This window comes from Cnephaeus nilssonii (assembly GCF_951640355.1).
Source record: "Cnephaeus nilssonii genome assembly, chromosome: 7".
NCBI classification, from domain to species: Eukaryota; Metazoa; Chordata; class Mammalia; order Chiroptera; family Vespertilionidae; genus Cnephaeus; species Cnephaeus nilssonii.
This window is the reverse complement of record NC_137078.1, coordinates 33,896,632-33,920,080: the sequence shown is the minus strand read 5'-3', so window position 1 is coordinate 33,920,080 and position 23,449 is coordinate 33,896,632. Positions and strand designations below refer to the sequence as shown.

General features: G+C 41.4%; 1 protein-coding gene across 5 annotated transcripts in view; it reads right to left on the bottom strand.

The window, feature by feature from the left end:
* Nucleotides 1-23,449, bottom strand: part of EVI5 (ecotropic viral integration site 5) — a 185,273-nt gene that overhangs the window by 128,342 nt on the left and 33,482 nt on the right. For all 5 annotated transcript variants that reach the window (XM_079776026.1, XM_079776024.1, XM_079776027.1 and 2 more), the window contains exons 3-9: nucleotides 12,218-12,407; nucleotides 11,331-11,555; nucleotides 10,473-10,547; nucleotides 4,480-4,605; nucleotides 1,339-1,482; nucleotides 258-347; nucleotides 56-153 (exon numbers count right to left, since the gene is read on the bottom strand). In XM_079776026.1, coding sequence (XP_079632152.1) covers nucleotides 56-153; nucleotides 258-347; nucleotides 1,339-1,482; nucleotides 4,480-4,605; nucleotides 10,473-10,547; nucleotides 11,331-11,555; nucleotides 12,218-12,407 — 948 coding nt within the window. The remainder of the gene's footprint in view (nucleotides 1-55; nucleotides 154-257; nucleotides 348-1,338; nucleotides 1,483-4,479; nucleotides 4,606-10,472; nucleotides 10,548-11,330; nucleotides 11,556-12,217; nucleotides 12,408-23,449) is intronic.

Here is a 23,449-nt window from a genome sequence, read left to right as displayed (position 1 = left end):
TCCTATATGCTTCAACAAATCCCTATTACTAAAAAACAAAATATAAAATACTTACTTTTTCATTTTTTTTGAGTTATACTTGACTTGGTAAGCTGCCTGGATTAATTTGTCTGGACCTCCATCAAACTGATGTGGAATGACCTTCTGAAAGTGCTAAGAAACGATAAAAGAAAAACATAAGAACTACTTATGCTGTTTATTATTAATTAATTAATAGTAAAATCTAAAGGCATTCAATAAATCATGAACTGACTTACTTGTAACATCCCTTCCATGTCGAGTTGCATCAATTCTGCCTGATTCATTTGAAGAAGTGCTAATCCTACTCGAAACACTATCTCTAAACCCTGAGGAAACAAATTATATAAAGCCAAATTTGTCTTACTCTTCCATCAACAAAAACTAATCGTTCAAAAGAATAATAAGGTAAACATTCAGGAATCTAAACTAGAGATTGGCAAACATTTTCTGTAGAGTCAGATAGTAAATATTTTAGGTTTTGTAGGCGATACAGTCACTGTCACAAATACTCAACTCTGCCATTGTAGCCCAAAAGCAGACACATCAACAAATGGGCATGGCTGTGTTCCAAGAAAATTTTACTTACAAAAACAAGTGGAAGGACAGATTTGGCATGCAAATCAGTACACAAATCAGTTTGCTGGCTCCAGACTAAACTAATTTAGCTAGGTAATACAAATAAATCTTCCCAAGATGTAATTAATAACAATTAACATTGGGTTTGATTAAGAGGTAATTAAAATATTAATTATACCTATAGGAGCTATCTACCACTTTTCACCTATCCTACCTTCCTACCATATTCTCATCCAAAATACAAAAGACAAAGGATCACCTACCACATGTCAATGACAATTAAAGGGCTACTTGTAAGGTGTTTGTGGAAAAGAAGAAACTTAATCAGATTAATTAGATTCATCACTTCTGGCTCTTTGGATAGCAGATGCATTGCAACATATTAAGTGTAAGGCAAATTTTATCACTCACTAATTCCTTACTAAATCAATCAGGAGGTCATACAGAGGTTTAAGAGTGTAGGCTCTAGATTTTGATTGCCTATATTTGAATCCTGGTTACTATACCCACTTATAGGCTATGTGTCCATAAACAAGCTAGCCACTTAACATTTCTCTACATCTTGGCTCCCTCATCTATCAAATGGGGAAATGAACAGTACCTGATAGGGGTGTTACAGGTTTAAGTGAGATCATCCATGTAAGCAGTTTAGCATGGGACACCTGGCTCCTTTATTGTTCTCCTCACTGCCCTGCTCTAATTAACCCAATGATTCCTTGCTCAGAATGCCCATTAGCTTACCTCAGACATAAAGATATCAAATATCCTTGTTGCAATTGGTAGTGGAAAAGTCGTAAGAAAGATAGTCAGAAACCAGGATGATGCATACATTGAGGTATGAAAACTCTGAGACTGAAAATGTACAAAGAGCTCTGGAAGATGTTCCTAAAGAGAAGAAAATAATTAGTTAAAACACAGTAAGTAAAGTTGGTTATTTTAAACCAGATCATTGCATGTACACTAGAATAGCCTATACCAGACACAAAGATAATATCAGACACCATACGGAAAAGTTAAGATGTAGAACTTGATATGTTAAAGATAATGTCCCAGTAACGAAGGGAAAAGAATGTGGAGTTAGTTAGGACTTTGGCTGTATCTATAACATAAAATTAAAGCAAGCATGTAAAATTTTCATATTTGCTTAACCTGTTGGTGGGTAGATGGGTGTCTGATATTTTCTATAAATTATAGTATTTCAAAAATACATTTTTAAGGAAAGAAATGCTATTTTGAAATACTTTCAGGTACTATCTATCATTGTTCACCTTACCTTCCTACCTTCTCACACAAAATACAGATGCTTCAGCAACTCTAATAATTCAAAACATAAATGACACATTAACTGAAAATAAACCATGAGCTTTAAGGGTTGGTACAAAACAAGCTTACTATTTCAGAAAAAAAAAATTTAAAAATCATCTCAAGATCTACTTTGTCTTTAAAATGTAGAAAACATTTTACATATCCCCTTCCTCTTACCACACATAGAAAAAGACAGAGAATTTAAAAATTCCTGTGGGTGCCCTGGTTGGTCTGGCTCAGTTGGTTGAGCATCCTCCCATGCACCTACAGGTCACGGGGTTCAATTCCCGGTCAGGGCACATGCCCAGTTGCGGACTTGTTCCCCAATAGGGAATCAATAAAAATATATTTTTTAAAAATTCTTGTAGGTAAGGATGCCAGAGAAAAGGGGACTCATAAAAATGGCTCTCATGCCAGCTCAATCATTAACCTATATTCTTAAGTTCTGATTATCTAATTGACATTTAACTAAATGAGAATACTTACACCATTATTTTATAAGACAATATAAGTAAACTTATTTTTATATATAAAATATAAAAACTGGCCCTGGCTGGGTGGCTCAGTTGAATGGAGCATCCTCCCATATACAAAAAGGCTACAGGTTTAATTCCCGGACAGGGCACATACTTAGGTTGCAGGTTCAATCCCAGTCAGGGCACAAATGGGAGGCAACTGAGCAGTATTTCTCTCTCATCAATGTTTCTCTCTCTCTCCCTCTCTCTCCCTTCCTCTTTTTCTAAAATCAATAAACATATCCTCAGGTAAGGATAAAATAAAATAAAAATTAAATCCAGAAAGGTAAAATATTTCAAAGGTATTTTTCATTTAATTTTGATTCCTCTCTTCACCCTTATGAAGTCACTAGACTCTAAGTCTTAAACTAGCAATAGAAAAGGATGGAAACATTATTTTTTAAGATTAAACACTAGCAAAATGTGACATGAAAAGGGAAAGGCATGCCCTGGCCAATGTTTCTCAGTGGTTAGAGAGTTGGCACACCAAAGGGTCACCGATTCCCAGTCAGGGGCACATACCTGAGTTGCAGGTTCAATGCTCAGCCCTGGAGCGGGGTGGGGGCTGGGCCAGGGCGGAGCCAGGCGGGCTAGGAGGGCGGGTTTAGCTGCACCCCCAGCCCCCGCACCCCCAGGGGGACGGACAGACACCCTACCCCAGCCCCCGTACCCCCAGGGGGACGGACAGACACCCTACCCCAGCCCCCGCACCCCCAGGGGGACAGACAGACACCCTACCCCAGCCCCCGCACCCCCAGGGGGACGGACAGACACCCTACCCCAGCCCGCTCCAGGAGATTGGAGCCCCGCCCTGAGCAGGTACAGCTGCGAAACAGCCACGTACAATTTAAAGAATGGTGCCAACGGAAAAGTTTGTCAGTTACTCCCCCTTCGGCCTCACTGCCCCCCTAGCATCCCCCTAATGCCCTGCCCCCCGCCAGCGCCTCCAGGGAGGACCACCGCTACAGGACTGCTGGCCAGAGCCCGCCCCTCTGAGGCCTGCAGAACCCTCTGCAAAGCTTCCATAGCTACAGTCCCAGGAAACAATCATGCCCTGCTCCCCTAATCAGCACTTGCTACTTGCGAGGGTACCCGTGAGCTTAAAAATAACAATCCCTTCCCGTTCAGACATCACTTACTTGATGAAACATCTCTAGGTTTATTAGCTGAGAACCTCATGACAACCCAATGAGGTAGGCAGAGAAGAGACTACAATTCCCATGGTATATGCGTATGTATTCAGAAATGAAGCTCAGAGAGGAAGTGTCAAGCCCACTGGTTCCCAAGGTGCAACACACGCCCCACGGGGGGGGCAATTTGATTTTAAGTGGGGGCAATTCGAGAATGAGTTAACAGTGAATTTTTTGCATTTCTTATGATTCTAGGGGGCCTCATCTACAGTGTATCCTATATAATAAAAGGCTAATATGCAAATCAACCGGACCGCAGAATGACTGGTTGCTATGACGTGCATTGACCACCAGGGGGCAGACGCTCGATGCAGAAGCTGTCCTCTGGTGGTCAGTGTGCTTCCACAGGGGGAGCACCGCTCAGCCAGAAGCCGGGCTCACGGCTGGAGAGCACAGTGGCAGTGGTGGGAGCCTCTCCCGCCTCCGTGGCAATGCTTAGTCAGCTTAGGCCCACTAAGCCGTCAGTCGGGCATCCCCCCAGGGCTCCTGGACTGCAAGAGGGCTCAGGCCAGGCTGAAGGACCCCCTCCCCAAGTGCACAAATTTCATGCACCAGGCCTCTAGTAGGTCATAATAAGAAAACTTAAGCATTTTGGCAATGGGGTTATGATACATTTAGCACATATGCTTAAGGTTTGAATGTGAAAATTGCAGTCAAGTTCCAGACTGTGATAGTGCAGATATCTGCAGATAATGCCTAAATGAAAAGTAGGTCTAAATTTTATTAATTAACCAACAAATGATCATGTGATTAAAACACTATTTTTTTTCAATTGCTGTAATGCTTTGAACAATAAATATGCTCAGGTGTCACTCAAACCAAGATGACAAAATATAAAGGCAATATGCCTTTTTTTAACACTACACTTTTACCTGTATCATGCATTCAAACTGGTACATACAAAGGCCCAATTCTGCCATACTTGGTTTAAAAAGTTCACGAAGTCTATAATCTTGCATTAATTTAACAAATACACAGAAGGCTTCTTCTTCTGGCATCTACATTAGGAGAAAAAAGCAACATGAGGTTAATGTTCTGTGATACACAAGTAAGTTAAAGTCTATTTAAACTAAGTATCCATCCAACTATAAACACTGTTTTTGAGTGGCCATGTGATACAATGTCAAGATCAACAGACTAAAAATCAGAATGTTTTAATCTCCCATGTATCACAGCGAATGAAAAGTTAGACAAATCTAACAACCTCTGAGACTAACAATCTCACTTGCTAGCTTCCCCCCACCCCTCTCTCTCTACCAGTCAACAAAATAAACACAATTGCTATACTCAGCAACTTTGTAATTTCTTGTGAGAGGAGAGGACAATGTATGGAAGAAATCAATTAATATATGTCAGATGGCTATGAGTGCTATGAAAATAAAACAAAGTAGAGTAACAGGAAAAGCTGGGGAGATGCTATTTACTTTCCCTACCTAGGTCAGGGAAAGTGCCTTGAAAACATTTGAGCAGAAGAGCAGAATACTGAAGGGAACAACTGAGGAAAACATTCTCATGCCACCACATCTACCATTCTACCTGCATCTGAACCCATTTTTATAGCCTTTAGTCTCTCTCTTCTATCTATCAGCCTGGACATTTCCCCCAATTCCCATCTCATATTTCCACCTGCACATTTACATCTCCACTTGGATGTCCAACAGACATCTTAAATCACACTCCTAATTTCCTGCTACTTGTCCCATACTTCTGCTCAAAAACCTTATGAGTCATCATTCCTCCTTTCTCTTTTACTCCACATACAATCTATCGGTAAATCCTGCTGGTTCTACATCCAAAATATCTCAAGAATCAACCACTTCTCATCATAACACCTAGTCCAAACCACCATCAAGAGAGTAGCAGTCCATGGTCTGGACAACCGCAAGGGCTTTCTCACTGGCCTCTCTGCTGCCTCCCTGTGCTCCCTTCCCAACAATCTATTCTCCATACATCCTGGAGCTGCCAGAGTGATCCTTTCAATTCATCATTTCAATCATTTCACTCCACAGCTCAAAGCAAAAAGCCTCCCTAGTGTCTTTCCATATCCTCAATAAAAGCCACAATCCTTATAGGTCCTATATGACATGACCCATACCATTTCTCCAACCCCATCTCCTACCACTACCTTCCCCTCTCCACTTCTCCTCCAACCCCTCATGACAGTTACAGTACGAATGAACCAATTAATCTCCCCATTTTTGTCTTATAAAAATTTCTTCTCTTGTGAACATAGTACCAAAAAAAGTTTCATCCCACCCAGGCAGCATGGTTCAGTGGTTGAGCATCAATCTATGAACCAGGAGGTCACAGTTGGAGCACATGCCTGAGTTGCAGGCTCAATCCCCTGTATGGGGCGTGCAGGAGGCAGCCAATCAATGATTCACTCTCATCGTTGATGGTTCTATCTCTTTCTCCCTCTCCCTTCTGCAAAGAAAAAAAAAAAAAGTTTCATTCCACCTAGCTGGTTTGGCTCAGTGGACAGAGCATCAACCTGTGGACTGAAGGGTCCCAGGTTCGATTCCAGTCAAGGGCACGTGCCCAGGTTGAGGGCTCGATCCCCAGTGGGGGCCGTGCGGGAAGCAGCCGATCAATAATTCTCTCTAATCATTGATGTTTCTATCTCCCCCCCCTTTCCTCTCTAAAATCCATTTTAAAAAAAGTTTCATCCCTCTCCCCTCTGTAATAGCATTAATATAGGAATTGGGGGAGGTTTAAAAAATTGTGATATTAAAAAAAAATAAGTTGAAGTGATTGTATAAAAGATCAAAAGGCAATAGAAAAAAAGTCACTGGATCCTTTTCCAATATTAAAACAATGGTCACAAAGTGAAAAGGTGTGACACCAAATCCTATCTAATAAAAGAGTAATATGCAAATTGACCATCACTCCAAGACACAAGATGGCCACCCCCATGTGGACACAAGATGGCCACCACAAGATGGCCTGCAGGGGAGGGCAGTTGTGGGCAGTTGGGGGATGACCAGGCCAGCAGAGGAGGGCATAAAGGGGTGACCAGGCCGGCAGAGGAGGGCAGTTGGGGGAGACCAGGCCAGCAGGGGAGGGCAGTTGGGGAGGACCAGGCCTGCAGGGTAGGGCAGTTGGTGGGGACCAGGCCTGCAGGGGAGGGCAGTTGTGGGTGATCAAGCAAGCAGGGAGGGCATTTAGGGGTGACTGGGCCAGCAGAGGAGAGCAGTTGGGGGAGACCAGGTCAGCAGGGGAGAGCAGTTGGGGGGGACCAGGACTGCAGGGGAGGGCAGTTGAGGGAGGAGCCAGGTCTGCAGGAGAGAGCAGTTGGGGGCGACCAGGCCTGCAGGGGAGGACAGTTAGGGGTGACCAGACTGGCAAGCGAGGGCAGTTAGGGGTGACCAGGCCGGCAGGGGAGGGCAGTTAGGGGTAATCAGGCCAGCCAGGGAGCAGTTAGGCGTCGATCAGGCTGGCAGGGGAGTGGTTAGGGGGTGATGAGGCTGGCAGGGGAGTGGTTAGGGGGTGATCAGGCTGGCAGGCAGAAGCGCTTAGGGGCAATCAGGCAGAGGCAGGCAAGCATTTGGGAGTCAGCAGTCCTGGATTGTGAGAGGAATGTCCAACCGCCTGTTTAGGTCTGATCCTGGTGGGATTGGGCCTAAATGGGTGGTCGGACATCCCCTGAGGGGTCCCAGATTGGAGAGGGTGCAGGCTGGGCTGAGGGACACCACCCCCATGCACGAATTTCGTGCACCGGGCCTCTAGTAAAATATAAATATGAAGACCAATCACCCAGTTGTTTTTTAGTTATTCCTTTCTATTAGAAAAAAATACGAACACTTGAGTCTTAGAGTACTGTGCTGCTACATATTTTCTCTGTGACAGATAATAAGAATCCATGTCTTTTGCAAAGGTCTAATGGGGACAATATCTACCTAATTTTATAGGACTACTAAAATATACACAAAACATACATACCCAACACCTTTAACCTTTTGCACTCGGATGTCGAGTGTGACTCGACACGGTTAGCATCGAGATTAAAATTACTCTTTGAATGTATCAATAATTTGAAATATAAAAAAATCCAAATAAATAAGTTTGTATGAAAAAAAACTCCAGTTTTTTATTCTACTGCCGCGCTTTGTAAAATCTGGGGTATTTAAAAAATTAAATCCCGAGTAGAATAAAGGAATCGAGAAAAAAGCAAGCGAGTGCAAAGGGTTAACTATTTTAATACAACATGTACTAAATAAGCTAATGCTGCAAAAACATTTTTTACAGATTTTTTAAAATATATTTTTATTGATTTCAGAGAGGAAGGGAGAGTGGAGAGAGAAACATCAATGATGCAAGAGAATCATTGATCAGCTGCCTCCAACAGCTGACCTAGCTAGCTCTATAGGATGCCTAAGAGCATCTGTGGACTGAAGGGTCCCAGGCTCAAGCCTACTGGGGATTGAGCCCGCAACCCAGACATATGCCCTTGACCAGAATCAAACCCAGGACTCTTCAGTCCGCAGGCTGACACTCTATCCACTGAGCCAAACCAGCCAGGGCAGCAAAAACATTCCTTTTAATTTTTTTTTTTTTAGTTCTTTATTGTTTAAAGTATTACATATAGCATTACATATGTCTCCCATTGACCTCTCCCCAGCCACCCCCACCCCCAGCACATGCTCTCACACCCCTGGTGGCTGTGTACACTGGTTATGCTTATATATGCATGCATACAAGTCCTTTGGTTGATCTCTTAATTCCCCCTCTCCTGTAAAAACATTCTTATGCTAGTTGTGGGAGGCAATACAGCATAGGGTATAAGAAAATAAGCTTTAGAAACAAAGAGAAGGGCTTTTGAATTTGGTTGTATCACACTTCCTAGCTTGGGGCTCTGGGCTATTAAATTACTGTGTTGGTAGTATATTAGCTGCAACTGACAACGGTAAATCAATCCATAATAATAAAAGCCTAATATGCTAATTAGACCGGACGTCCTTTCAGATGTCCTTCCGGGAAGAAGCCGAGGCTGCAGTGGCAGGATCCAGGCAGGCAGCTGCAAGGGAGAGATCCAGGCAGCCGCCTCAGCTGCGAGGGAGGGATCGAGGCAGCCGCCGCATCTGCAACAGCCTACTCTTGCACAAATTTCATGCATCGGGCCTCTCAGTAATTGAATAAGAGTGAGTATTGCTACCAGCCCTGCCTGCAGTGTAGGGAAGAAAAATGGGATGGCTCCTTAGGCATCCTATAGAGCTAGCTACGTCAGCTGTTGGGAGACTGACTCATAGCTCAAGGAGAGAAAAACTGCTTTTTAGATCATCAATACAAATGTTATTTCGGAGCTAATATGAAAGTAAAAGCAACAGAATTGTGACAAAAATCCCTGGACTGATAACAGGGATGTTTGAGTCCAACAGTGAAAGGCCTACCAATACTAATCAATTACAAATTAGGAAAATCACAATGTTGTAAAACAGCTATACTTCCAACATTAACATTTCTAGTTTTTTTTCTTATTATTTATAACCTAATGTTAGAAATATCCTGCAATAACAACTTCTGGGTGCAATTCTTCTGTTATAAAGCAAAGTAAAAACCACTCATTTTTATTATAAACTAGTGTCTCTGACATCAAGTTTTTGAGACTCAGAAATGTGTACATCCCTAATACTTATAGAGCTTTAAAACTCAGGTAGAACTGTTAGCTAATTGAAGCAAAGTATTAGGAAACAGTTTTTGAATCTTATTCTGCTTTTATCTATCATGATATGTAATCTTGGGAAGTCATTTAATTTTTATTGCCTATCTGCTATGTGTCAAACATCATGCTAGGCTTTTACATATATTATCTCATATAGCCCTCACAATGAATCTGAAAGTAGACAATATGGCCTAATTAAGACTCAGAGAGAGGTTAAATAATCTAGTCCAAATTCATAGAATTCAGTGCAGAATTAAGATGCAAAATCCAGCCTACATAATTCAAATCAAATTATTTCCAAGGTTTCCTTTCAGACTATATTTTAATCTGAGACTAAATATAGAGTATGATGGACTTTTTAATTTTTTTTAACAAGGCTGAAGAGATAACCACTCTATGACATTCCCCTTCAAAGCTAAGATTATCCTGTCCCTAACTTCTGAAAATATCCCACCCAAACCCACTCCAAAATAAGTCACTGCCAACAGAAATATATACCATATCCCTGGGGTGACTGAGTACCACACTTAGAGCCTATAACAAGTCCTCAGCTCCATGACAAATAGAAATCCTATATAATTTCCGAAGATGTTGTACAACATAACATTGCATACCAACACTTGAATCATGTCCTCCTTGGTTGAGAAAAGATTACTCCTCCTTAAATATTGACATGTAAGTCAAGATTTAAAAGTAGACCCAGGCTGCCCTGACAGGTTTGGCTCAGTGGATAGAGCGTTGGCCTGCGGACTGGAGGGTCCCAGGTTCGATTCCGGTCAAGGGCATGTACCTTGGTTGCGGGCACATCACCAGTAGGGAGTGTGCAGGAGGCAGCTGATCGATGTTTCTCTCTCATCAATGTTTCTAACTCTCTATCCCTCTCCCTTCCTCTCTGTAAAGAATCAATAAAATATATATTTAAAAAAATAAAATAAAAGTAGACACAGGCTTTAATAAATACTGTGGTCCAAATGTAAATACCAAAGAGGTGAAATTTCATGTAGTGGAGGACATTATAGCATGTTATTTTCAACAATTTTAGTAATATTTTAAAGTGCAAGCTAAATATTCCTAATTAAATTGTGCCTAGGGGAAAAATGCCCAATAGCAACTTACATTTAATAAAAAACAAGGATACTTTTTAAATTCTTCAATGCAAGTTTAATAAATAACATAATTGGACATTTAACACTTGTACTAACTTACCTGCAAAAGCAGCAATCCAACTATAAAAGCACTTCCTTGACAGTAACCAACCTCACGATCCACTAGAGAATATGCCTAAAAAGCAAAAAATATTGTTCAAAATACTTTAATATATTATACTTTCCTTCTCTAAAAACTTAAAAATAGTAAAACAAGACTATTTTTTTTAGAAAAACTCTTAGTTGCTTGTTGTAAATATTATACTATAAATATTTAATAAGCAAATGATTACATCAATTTTTCTTTTGACAATTTCCCAATTAGAAACTAACAACTCCTAAGGGCAAAAAAAGAAAGAAGTTTGTACTTGGGGAAGTAAAAATACTTAAAAATAATTTAATATGTATATTAAATAAAAATAAGACCACAAGGTAAAGAAAGCTTTGGCAAAATATAAATGGTTTAATAAGAAATCAGTATTTCACAGAGGTAGTTGTAAGGGAAAGATACTAAAAAGGAAAAGGCAATACTGAAGAAAAATTACAATGGCACAAACTTTCAATGGCTAAGAGCTCTTAATAACACTGACCACAGCAAGTAGAAAAATTTGTTCCCAGATAGTGAAACTCATAGAAGGTGAAATATTCATTTTCATAGGGAATCTCTCAATGTATAGTGATTTCTAGGCTATTTGATTTTGGCCAACTAATACTGAGCAATGTAATGAATCTTCTAATAAGTTCTCTAAACTAAACTGTAATGTAGCATCAGTATTAAAGCAAAAATTATGCTAAAGCCAAATTTATTGCCAAAGCAACTGATTATTGAGGTGAGAGTTCATGCTTCATTATGGAAAATGTATACTTTCAACCTTCTGAGAATTCACTTCATTTCGAAAAATAAATAAATAGAACTTACCTTCATTACGTTAAATAAAACCTCCTGTCCAAAACTATCTTTTTCCTTAAAAAAATTGTGTTCGGGATAAGTTCTAGCAATGTCCCTTCGGATCAATTTTTCACAAGGCGAGGTCATTTTCAGGAGTTCCGCATACTGATCCTTGATTGGCATACTTTGTGCACTGCATAAAAGTTGCCAAACTATTGCTCTAAAATGGTGGGGTATCCCTTTACGAACAAGTTCCTAAAAATAAAAGTAAAATTTTAAAATGAATTATTTAAGTCTCCTACCTTGAAAACCAAAGAAGACTTATTGGGGTTTGAAATAGAGTGGAAGACTTTTATCAAGTTTATAATTCACAAAGCTAGTTTTATAATAAGGCTTGGGAAGCTTTTAACCAATACTAAGATTTGGCCCCTGGGGGTATCCTGTTCTGGCTGGGGAAGGAAGGGCTATAATGTTATAAATTCTTAGAATCTCACTCAAAGTATGATCTCTCAAGGTACTAAGGACTCAATAATCTTCAGAGCTGTGAATGGCAGTACAATAACCATCATCTTATAAAGGGCTGTTATCAGACAAAAAAAAACAAACAAACAGGTTACGTACTAAAAATGCAAGGATATAGGATGTCACAACTTCATTTCTGAATCTATAAAATGATAGAATTTTATCTCTAAAATAATTTTCACCTATATATTTCTACAATTAGGAGACTTCTATAACAACTGATATTTACAAATCAAAACTTTTATGGGGACAAATAAATGAAAACATATAAAGGACACTTCTTTATTATAGTATTTGGAAAGTAGTTAAATCTGAATTTTAATCCTCTATCAATCCACGCATGATTCGATTCCCTTTGGGATAAGAGAAAGAACTTCAACAAAGAATATGAATACCTTAATGTGTTTTTCCTTCTTTTTGTGCACATCTTCCCATTCATTAACAAGTCTTCCCCAAAGTATCCAAGAATCTTCTTCAAGGTGGCTGAGGTTGCTAGAGGCTGATGAACTTGATACAAGGGAGGAGCCACTGTTTCTTCTTGACCCATTTACAGATTTCAAAGACTTACTATCCGTCTCTAACAATCTAAAACATAATTAAAAATTGCTCAAGATCTAATTTCACAGTGATACTAGATGAAGTAATGATGGTACTTTTAGAGTTTCACTATAGCAATTTAGCCATAGTTTTAAAATATGTGTAATTTCAGTAACATTTGGCTGACATCTATAAAATTACTGCTGTATTTTTCATCTAAGCATAGCAATTTCAAATTCTGAAATAGTAAATTATGTTAAATATTTTAGTCCTATTAGTCCCATCATAATGTCCCTTCATCTCCAATTAAAATTCAAATTTGGAGAAATTTGGTGAGAAAAGTGGTTGGGAGGGCTTCAGGAAAAAAGAAACTATACTTGGAAAAGCTATAACAAATGCTATGGAAGAACTCATCCTATCCTACCTAATAAAAAGGTAATATGCAAATAACCATCACTCCACTACACCCACGATTGGGCGGAGGGAGGCTGGGGGTGGGACTCGGGTGGCATATCCGGCCATTGAGAGGCACGGGGGGCGGAACTCCCGCCCCCACCCCACCCCCACCCCGTGCCTCTCAATGGCCAGATTGGCGGTCGCTGAGGGGGGCTGCCTCGGACACCCCGGACACCTGGCTCCCCTGCCATCGGAGGCGGGGAGCCGGTTGTCTGCGCCGGCTCCAGGCCTTTGGCCTGGTGCATGCACATGCACCCGGATCCCCTGCCGTGCTCCCCTTCATCAGCGCCTCAAGCCCCAGCAGCAGCAGCAGCAGCAGCAGCGGCTGGGGATGAGCTGGTGATCCCAACAGCCTGGAAGCTCAGTGGCGGCGGCGGAGGCAGCATTGGAACTGGGGACTGGCGAACAGGCAGAAGATGGCCCTGATTGCAGGAGGCTAGGCCTAGGGACCCTACCCGCACGATTTAATCGTGCGCTGGGCCTCTAGTCATGTTTACAATGTGTCCAGTACTAAAAAAAAAAAGTAAGGAAAAATCACACAAATTAAACAAATCCCTTCTCTTTTTTCATTTTACTTCACCCATGTATAACTAATCAATAACTAAAAGTGTTTTGTTCAGACCATGCAGCTTGTTATAAAAAAACTGAATAATACTAATAATAAAATTGGAAAGACTTCATTTACTTTTTATACACACATACATTTATTTGTATTTATGTATAATTCTGGATTCTCTTGAAAAGTAAGATAGAGCAAAACCAGCCCCATAATCCTGCACAGAAACAACAAGGTATAGTGAACAGGAGCTTTTATCCACTCAATTGCCCAAAAACTCAGGCCAACTAAAAGCTGTTATTTATCAGTGGACTTGCACTGTTAAACTGAGACCTCTCCATTCAGAAAGTCCTGTTGGCCTTTGAGTTTAGAACCCTGTGTTTCTTCCTTTTCTGTAGAAAGATGGGTTGAGATAAGGTTAGAGATCTATCCCAGCACTCATCACAACATCAAATCCATACTATTTCTTTCATATATACACTGACTATAAAGAAAGACTGGAAAATATGGCTCTATCATTATAAAGATGTAAATTGTATGTCATTCAAATAAGGGTCCTAAAACGTCTACTTGTATACTGAACATGGCTACCACTCACTTCCAGGAACTCCTTCAGAAAGTAATATGCTTTCTGAAATTCTCCCAATACTAAGTTATGATATATTAAAAACCAATACAGAAAAAAAACATGGTTCAAACACTATTTAGCAGATTACAGAAAGAAATACCGTTTGTGAGACAGATTTATATCTTACTCATCTTTATATCCCTAAAAGCATTTAGTTCAGTGTAAAGTACATAAAATACTGACTGATGTGAAATAAAATGAAAACCCCCATATTAGAAAACCTTCAAATTCAAGATGTCCTATTCAATAACAATAATATAAATTGGGCAACAACTATCCTTATTCATAGGATAACATAATACATCTTCATGGCAAAAATAATTTAAATAAAATGTCCCAAATATTGCTAGAAATAAAAAAATGTATACAGCAGTCAAATTAAGGGTCAACTATTGCCATAAATATTCTTATTAAAAAAACATAATTAATGATGACATTTTGACTTTAAATACTTTTTCCCCATGGATCATAATATATCTTATAGAAAAATTATTGTACATATGTAATTTTATATATGATTCTAAACCCTAAGAATTCCAAATGAAATAGAGAAACAAACTTTACTAAAATAACGCTTATCTAAGTTATTTGTTTCACTTAATTATTTATTGAATGCTTGCTATATGTCAAATAATTAACTGTATCACTATCATCAACAGAGACATTCAGTTAAAGAGAACCTAGTGATATTTCCTAAGCTAAACATAAGTATGAGATACAATGGAAGTATAAATGAAAAGGTACCTAACAGAAGGCTTTTAGAGAGTCAGAAAGGTCTCACATTGCCAAATTGCAACTTTCGGAATAGACAGGAAATGCCAAGTGAAATTCATGCAATGAGTTAGAGGAAAGGATTAAGCAGTTCACCTTCAGAAGAAACTGAAATAACATATACAAATAGAAAAAATTGTGAGAAATATTTATAAATGAAATATTTCAAGTAAAGACATCACATTATTTAGAGATATTGTCCCTGCCTTAACTTACATGACATACAAAAATGACTTAAAATGGACAATAGGGCTGAATATAAAGGCTAAACTATAAAAGTCCTTGAAGAAAACGGGAAAAAGTCTTCACAACCTTGGAGTAGGCAAAATTTGTTAATGGGACAAAAGGAAATAATAATAACCATAAAAGAAAAAATGAATAAAAAATCCAAACTTAAAATGCTCTGTGCTTGAAAAGATACCATTTATATATATAAAAGCCTAAGCAACTGGCCGATGGGCCAACCGGAGCTATGACGCGCACTGACCACCAGAGATCAGACGCTCAACACAGGAGCGGAAACCACAGGCATGGAAACATGGAACAGACTGATGAATCTCACAGGGGAGGAGGAAGGACATGGAAGAGATTAACCAAAGATCTTATATCCATACTAGAGGCCCAGTGCACGGATTCATGCACTGGTGGGGTCCCTAGGCCTGGCCTGCGGGGATCGGGCTGAAACCAGCTATCCGACATCCCCCAAGGGGTCCCATATTGTGAGAGAGTGCAGGCCAGGTTGAGGAACCCCACCGGTGCACGAATCTGTGCACCAGGCCTCTAGTTAGAAAAATAAAAAGGTAAACCACAGACTGAAAAAAAATTTTTCAACATATATAACTGACAAAAGACGGCATCCACAATATATGAAGAACTCATAAAATCAATAAGAAGGCAAACAACACATTTTTTAAATGAGTTAAAGACTTAAACTGACAATTTCTAAAACAAGATAAACAAGTGGCCAATAAGCAATTGAGTGCTCAACATCTTTAGTCATGAGGAAATGCAAGTTAAACCACACTATGGACACGTTAGAATGACCACACCAAGTGTTGCCCAGGATAGGAGCAATTATAACTCATATACTGATGTCAGAATCCAACCACTTTGGGAGAAACCAAGATGGCGGCATCAGTAAACACCTGAACTGCTGCCTCGCACAACAATTTCAAAATTACAACTAAAAGATAAAACGGACATCATCGAGAACCACAGGAAGGCTGGCTGAGTGGAAATTCTACAACTAGAAGGAAAGAGAAAAGCACACTTGAGACTCAGAGGAGCTGTGGAAGGCAGAGGTACGGAAGCGCACGTGCAGAGAGGGCTGGCAACTGAGTACGCAGCTGGCTTTCTCAATTGGGAGGGAGACAAAAGCTCCCGACTGCTCTGAACTCCAGTTCCTGGCAAGACTCTGGGGACCCAGACTCATACGGGGAGGAACTGGACTGTAAGGAAAGAGAAAAGCACACTGAGACTCAGAGGAGCTGCGGAAGGCAGAGGTACGGAAGCGCGTGCGCGGAGAGGGCTGGCAACTGAGTACGCGGCTGGCTTTCTCAATCGGGAGGGAGACAAAACCTCCCGACTGCGCTGAACTCCAGTTCAGGGCGAGACTCTGGGGACCCAGACTCATATGGGGAGAAACTGGACTGTCTGGCAGCGGGCGTAACTCGAGGGCGGCTTTTCTCATAGGTGCTCGCAGCGATTACCGCGGGACACTGAGACCCAGGAGCCTCTTAGGGCAGGGCTGACGGGAAGCCATAGCTGTTTGCTCTGCCCTGAGATCCCGCCCCAGAAAGCCAATGCTATTTGCTCTGCCCTGAGACTCTGCCCCGTCCAAGCTGAGCTCAGAGGCTTTTGTATATGAATAGTCTGGTCCTTTTAATTCTAAACTTACCTAACAAACTGCAGCTGAGTCAGTTAGACCCAGAACATCCAAAAGAAAGCCCAAGGCCCCGCAGCAGCTTGCATTGCTTCACAGTTGGGCCTCATCTGGGCACCTACAAAACCCAAACAAAGAAGAGGAATCTGCAGATCTCTCTGTAGCTCCTGCTGGGTGGCCTCAGGCAGAGGCTAAATTAGCACCTCCTGAGAGATCCAAGAGCCAGTGTAGCCAGGGGTCAGAGTAGGACCATCCACATTAAAACTCCTCAGATCCATAAGGGACACACTCAGGGGGCAGACTCAGTGAGTACCAAAGCTTCACTGAAGCAAGTCTTGCCTCATAAGGGTATTTCCAGCACAGAAGTTCTCCCGTCGTAGACACAGCTGATCCTCACAGCCAATTGGCCTGGAGGTCAATTCCTCCCAGTGATACCAACAACAATCAAGGCTTAACTACAACAAGACTGTGCACACAGCCCACAAAGGGGTGCACCAAGAGTGTCCAACTCAGGTAACTGGGGAGGCTGAGACACTGGGCCATATAGGATACCTAGCACACAAAGCCACTCTATCAACTCAGGGAAGCAGCCAAAATGTGGAGACAAAGACACAGGTCACAAATGAAAGAAATGGAGGAAAGCAAACAACTGGATATAGAGTTCAAAACCACGGTTATAAGGTTTTTCAAGAATTTTCTAGAAAAGGCCGATAAATTTAGCGAGACCCTTGAGGATATGAAAAAGGACCAACTAGAAATTAAGCATACACTGACTGAAATAAAAAATAATATACAGAGATCCAACAGCAGACTAGAGGATCGCAAGAATCAAGTCAAAGATTTGAAATACAAAGAAGCAAAAAACACTTAACTGGAAAAGCAAAAAGAAAAAAGAATCCAAAAATATGAAGATAGTGTAAGAAGCCTCTGGGACAACTTCAAGCATACCAACATCCAAATTATGGGGGTGCCAGAAGAAGAGAGAGAGCAAGATACTCAAAACCTATTTGAAGAAATAATGACCAAAAACTTCCCCCATCTGGTGAAAGAAATAGAGTTGCAAGTCTGGGAAGCGCACAGAACCCCAAACAAAAGGAATCCAAAGAGGATCACACCAAGACACATCATAATTAAAATGCCAAGAGCAAAAGACAAAGAGAGAATATTAAAAACAGCAAGAGAAAAACAGTTAGTTACCTACAAGGGAGCACCCATACGATTGTCAGCTGATTTCTCAACAGAAACTATGCAGGCTAGACGGGAGTGGCAAGAAATATTCAAAGTGATGAATAGCAAGAACCTACAACCAAGATGACTCTACCCAGCAAAGCTATCATTCAGAATTGAAGGGCAGATAAAGAGCTTCACAGATAAGAAAAAGCTAAAGGAGTTCATCACCACCAAACCAGTATAATATGAAATGCTGAAAGGTATTCTTTAAGAAGAGGAAGAAGAAGAAAAAGGTAAAGATAAAAAATTATGAACAACAAAGTGAAAACAAATACATATCTATCAACAAGTGAATCTAAAAATCAAGCAAATAAAAAATCTGATGAACAGAATAATCTGGTGAATATAATAGAATCAGGGGCATAGAAAGGGAGTGGACTGACAATCTTCGGGGGGAAAGGGGTGTGGGAAGAAACTGGACAAAAATCATACAACTATGGATGAGGACAGTGGGGGCAGTAAGAGCAGAGGGTGGGGTGGGAACTGGGTGGAGGGGAGCTATGGGGAGAAAAAAGAGGAACAATTGTAATAATCTAAACAATAAATATTTATTTAAAAAAAAAAAAAAAGAATCCAACCACTTTGGCAATTCTTTATAAACTTAAAATACATTTTCATATGACCCAGCAAGAGAAATGAAAACATATGTCCACAAAAAGACTTGCAGTTGAAAGTCCATATAAGTTTTATTCATAACTAGTGGTCCGGTGCACGAAATTTGCGCACGGGGGCTGGGGTGGGGATGTCCCTCAGCCCGGCCTGCACCCTCTCCAATCTGGAATCCCTTAGGGGATGTCTGGGACCACTGGCTCCTAAACGCTCACCTGCCTGATCACCCCTAACCACTCTGCCTGCCGGCCTGCTCGCCCCCAACTGCCCCCGCCACTGGCCTGTTCGCCCCCAACTGCCCCCCCCACCAGCCTGCTTGCCCGCAACTTCCCCCCCTGCCGGCCTACTCGCCCCCAACTGCCCCCCTGCCAGCCCGCTCACCCCCAACTGCCCCCCATGCCGGCCTGATCGCCCCCAACTGCCTCCCCTGCCGGCCTGATCACCCCCAACTGCCCCCCTGCCGGCCTGATCACCCCCAACTGGCCCCCCCTGCCGGCCTGCTTGCCCCCAACATCCCCCCCCCGCCAGCCTAATCACCCCCAACAGCCCTCCCCTCCTGGCCTGATCGCCCCTAAATGCCTCTGCCTCTGCCTCGGCCCCGCCACCATGGCTGTGTTCGGAAGGATGTCCGGAAGGTCTCCCGGTCTAATTAGCATATTACCCTTTTATTAGTATAGAAGATTGCCAAAACACAGAAACCACCTAAATATCCAGAAAATAAATGATGAAATTGTGATATATTCATGCATTGAAATACTAAGCAATAAAAAGAAACAAACTGCTGATATATATATTAATATGGATGAATCTCATAAACATTAGGTTGAGTGAAAGACAGATGAAAGAGTATACATTATATGATTCTACTTATATGAAGTTCAAGAACAAGCATATTAAAGAAGAAAATATAGGAGTAAATCCTCATAATTTTGGGTTAGGTAAAGTCTTCTTAAATATGACACCAAAAATATTAGTGCAGGAGGCAACCAACTGATGTGTTTCTCTCACATTGATGTTTCTCTCTCTTTCCCTCTCTCTTCCACTCTCCTTAAAAAAAATCAATGAAAAAATATCCTCAAGTGAGGATTAACAAACAACAACAAAAAAGAATCATACAGTCCTCTCCCATCAGAAACTGATGGTTTGCAGCTTACTTTATATAGATACTAGAGGCCCAGTGCATGGATTCGTGCACTGGTGGGGTCCCTCGGCCTGGCCTGTGGGGATCAGGCTGAAATCCGCTCTCTGACATCCCCCGAGGGGTCCCAAATTGTGAGAGGGTGGTTCTTGGGTGACGCATCCGGAATCGGGGTCCCTCCTCTCTTCTCCCAATATTATGTCACTTTCTCTCTTATCTGTCTTGCTTCTTTCATCTCACTTTATGCTAAGTTTGGCGGTAACTGATGACTTGTGGCCATTTAGCTGCAAAATGCAATTATTTAGCAAACAGGATTTACTTAGCCTGGAATCTAGTCGGCCTCGGGCAGGACCCTGCTCAATGTCAGGCTCCTGCCCAGGCCCTTCCGCCCAGGCGGCATCCTGTGGCGGTGGGAACCTCCTTCTTCCCACCTGAGCTGCTCCTTCGCCTCCTTCCCTCCCCAGAGGTTGACCGCTGGCGCTACTGTCCACCAGGAAGGAGGGAAGCCACAGCCAGTTTCCCAGCTGAGAGTAGTAGCGGCAAAATTTGCTGCCTCCACTGGAAATGGGTATTTAGTGGATGGGCCGGCGGGGGCGCCAAACACCGGGGCCGCAGCCAGTAGGTCCTGCACGTCTCAGCATTAAGCTGAGTGGGGAAAAGTTTCTGTAAGGGCCAGACCCACAACCTCTGCAATGGGCTACAGGCCTGGTGGGGAGCCAGACCCAAAGCGGGGAGCAAATGGGCTAGAGGTCCGGTGCACAGATTCATGTACTGGTGGGGTCCCTTGGCCTGGCCTGTGAGGATCGGGCCGAAACTGGCTCTCTGATATTCCCCAAGAGGTCCCAGGTTACGAGAAAATGGATCTCGGGTGACGCACTGCGGAATCGGGCTCCCTCCTCTCTGGTTCCAGGTGTATCACCCGAGAACCGCAGCTTGGCAGCTCCTGTATTGAGCGGCTGCCCCCTGGTGGTCAGTACGCATCATAGCTACCGGTCGGACGGTCAAACAGTCATCCGATCGCTTAGGCTTTTACATATATACTAGAGGCCTGGTGCATGAAATTCGTGCATGGGGGGGTGTCCCTCTGCCCAGTCTGCACCCTCTCCAATCTGGGACCCCTTGAGGGATGTCCGACCGCCCAGTAGGATTGAGCCTAAACGGGCAGTCGGACATCCCTCTCACAATCCAGTACTGCTGGCTCTCAACTGCTCGCCTGCCTCTGCCTGATTGCCCCTAACCGCTTCTGCCTGCCAGCCTGATCACCCCCTAACCACTCCCCTGCCAGACTGATCGACGCCTAACTGCTCCCCGGCCGGCCCGATTGCCCCTAACTGCCCTCCCCTATCAGCTTGGTTACCCCTAACTGCCCTCCCCTGCAGGCCTGGGTCCCCCTCCCAACTGTCCTCCCCTGCAGGCCTGGTCCCCCCACAACTGTCCTCCCCTGCTGGCCTGGTCTCCCCCAACTGCCCTCCTCTACTGGCCTGCTCACCCCTAACTGCCCTCCCTGCTGGCCTGATTGCCCACAACTGCCCTCCCCTGCAGGCCTGGTCCCCCCCAACTGCCCTCCCCTGCAGGCCTGGGTCCCCCCAACTGTCCTCCTCTGCAGGCCTGGTACCCCACCCCACTGCCCTCCACTGCAGGCCTGGTTCCCCCCCACCAACTGCCCTCCCCTGCAGGCCTGGTTCCCCCCCTCCAACTGTCCTCCCCTGCAGTCCTGCAGACTTAACTGCTGGACTTTTTAATTTAAAAAAATATGATATGAAGCTAACTTAAAGAGCAGAACAATAAATTATTTTAACTAATTATATCATCATATGCCTCCAGAAATCAGACAACTGATAAAAAATGTTAAACAATCCTCAAAGAAAAGAGAAAGAACTAAGAGTTTGAGTGAAGATCTAAAGGCCTTCCTATGATTAACCGTTATTTTTAACACAGAGACTTAAAAATATCTGTTTTTACTATCTTAATGTTCATGGCTATGTTACAGAGCGTATGCTCAGGAAAACTGAGGTACCAATGTTATAGTGGTAAATACAAAATTAAAGATGATCTAAGTCAGCATTAGCCAAGAGAAATATAATGCGAGCCTCTTATATAATTTTAAATGTTCTAGTAGATACATTTAAAATAAAACGAAACAGGTTAAATTCATTTTAACAATTTATCAAGTACAGGCAAAATATTTTAACATGTAATGAAAATTATTAATGAGATAGTCTTTTTTTTAAAAATCAACTCTTCGAAATCTGGTGTATATTTTACTCAGAGCATATTGCAATTTAAATCACTAAAATTTGAGGTGCTCATTTGTCACATGTGGCCAGTGACTACCATAATAGATAGTATAAAGATATATAAATTAAAGTTTAAAACATTCCTGCTTAGCATATCAAAAATAAAAGGTACAAAGATATAAAGTTTCAAACATTCCTGTTTACATATTAAAAATTAAAATGCATTTACTTTAGTTTAAAACAACCCTTTCCATTTCCTCGTCCTCCTATCTCAACCCCCAAAACCTGCTAAAAAGCAAAATCTGAATCAAATAAAAGAATGTAAAAGGAAACAATATGGTTACAAAGCCAAACTTTTAAACCACTCAAAAGTTAAATCAGCAACATTCATTTCCTTAATTACATTTGAACCATACCTCCTTAAATCCATCTCTACCAAAGCCAAGAATACAAATTCTTTGTATTTTGAAAAAATAACTGTCCCATTTCAATTTTAAGGCTATAAATTATTAACCTTCATCAAACAGATCTTTGACATTGTATCCAACCATTTCTTCACATCTTTCTGGGATTGCCACAAGTACTTATTTTTCAAAAGTGACAACTGCCATTAAATTATAGGAAGGAAAAAGTATAATTATACAATTAGATAGTTTCATGTTTCTCATTTTCATTTTCTAAAATACTGCCATTTTTATACTTTCTGAATCAAACAGAGTTAAGTAATACAACCAGATATTCATCTACATTTGGAGAAGAGAAGGAAAAATACTAAAAGAAAGCATCTCCCCTGTTAAAAACAGTTGTGTCTCATAATATTTACATATGTAACTTGCATATTTACACTACAAACCACAGAAGTGCTCGGAGAAAATTTAATTAATTATTCTTACAATTTTTCCTTGGACTTAATAGGTTGCTGGGGTATTAGGGAAGAACAAGAAGAGGAAAGCAAGATCTTAGTGTTCATCTTTTTTTTTTTTTTTTTTTTTTTGAGAATTCTTAAAGAGTTTGAGTAAAACTGATGACATAAGCTGGGGAGCAAGACCTCAAATGCTCCCTGTCATTTTATTTTTTTACTATAGTCAGAGAGATGTGTTTTCCCACTAGGATTATTCTCCTAAGGCAAAAAAGATGTCATTACATCCACCCATTCTCTACACAAAAATCCTTCTCATGGTTCTGGATTCTAATCATTGAAGAGGGGGAAAGAAGAGAAGGGGAAAGAGAAGAGGGAGGGCAGAGGAATACATGGTTGCAATGCCAAACTCAAAATAAAGACTTAAATGTGAGACCTGAAACCATAAAACACCTAGGAGGAAAAACATACACAGTAAACTCTTTGACGTTGCTCTTAGCAATATCTTTTTAAAAATGACTCCCCAAGCAATGGAAATAAAAGAAAAAACAAGCAAATGGGACAACATCGAACTCTAAAAACTTAAAAAATAAAAAAAAACAAAAACAACCTACTAAATGGGAGGAGATATTCACAAATGATATATTGGAAAGGAGTTAATATCCAAAATACATATGGAACTCATACAAGTTAACACCAAAAAAGCAAACAATCTGATTAACAA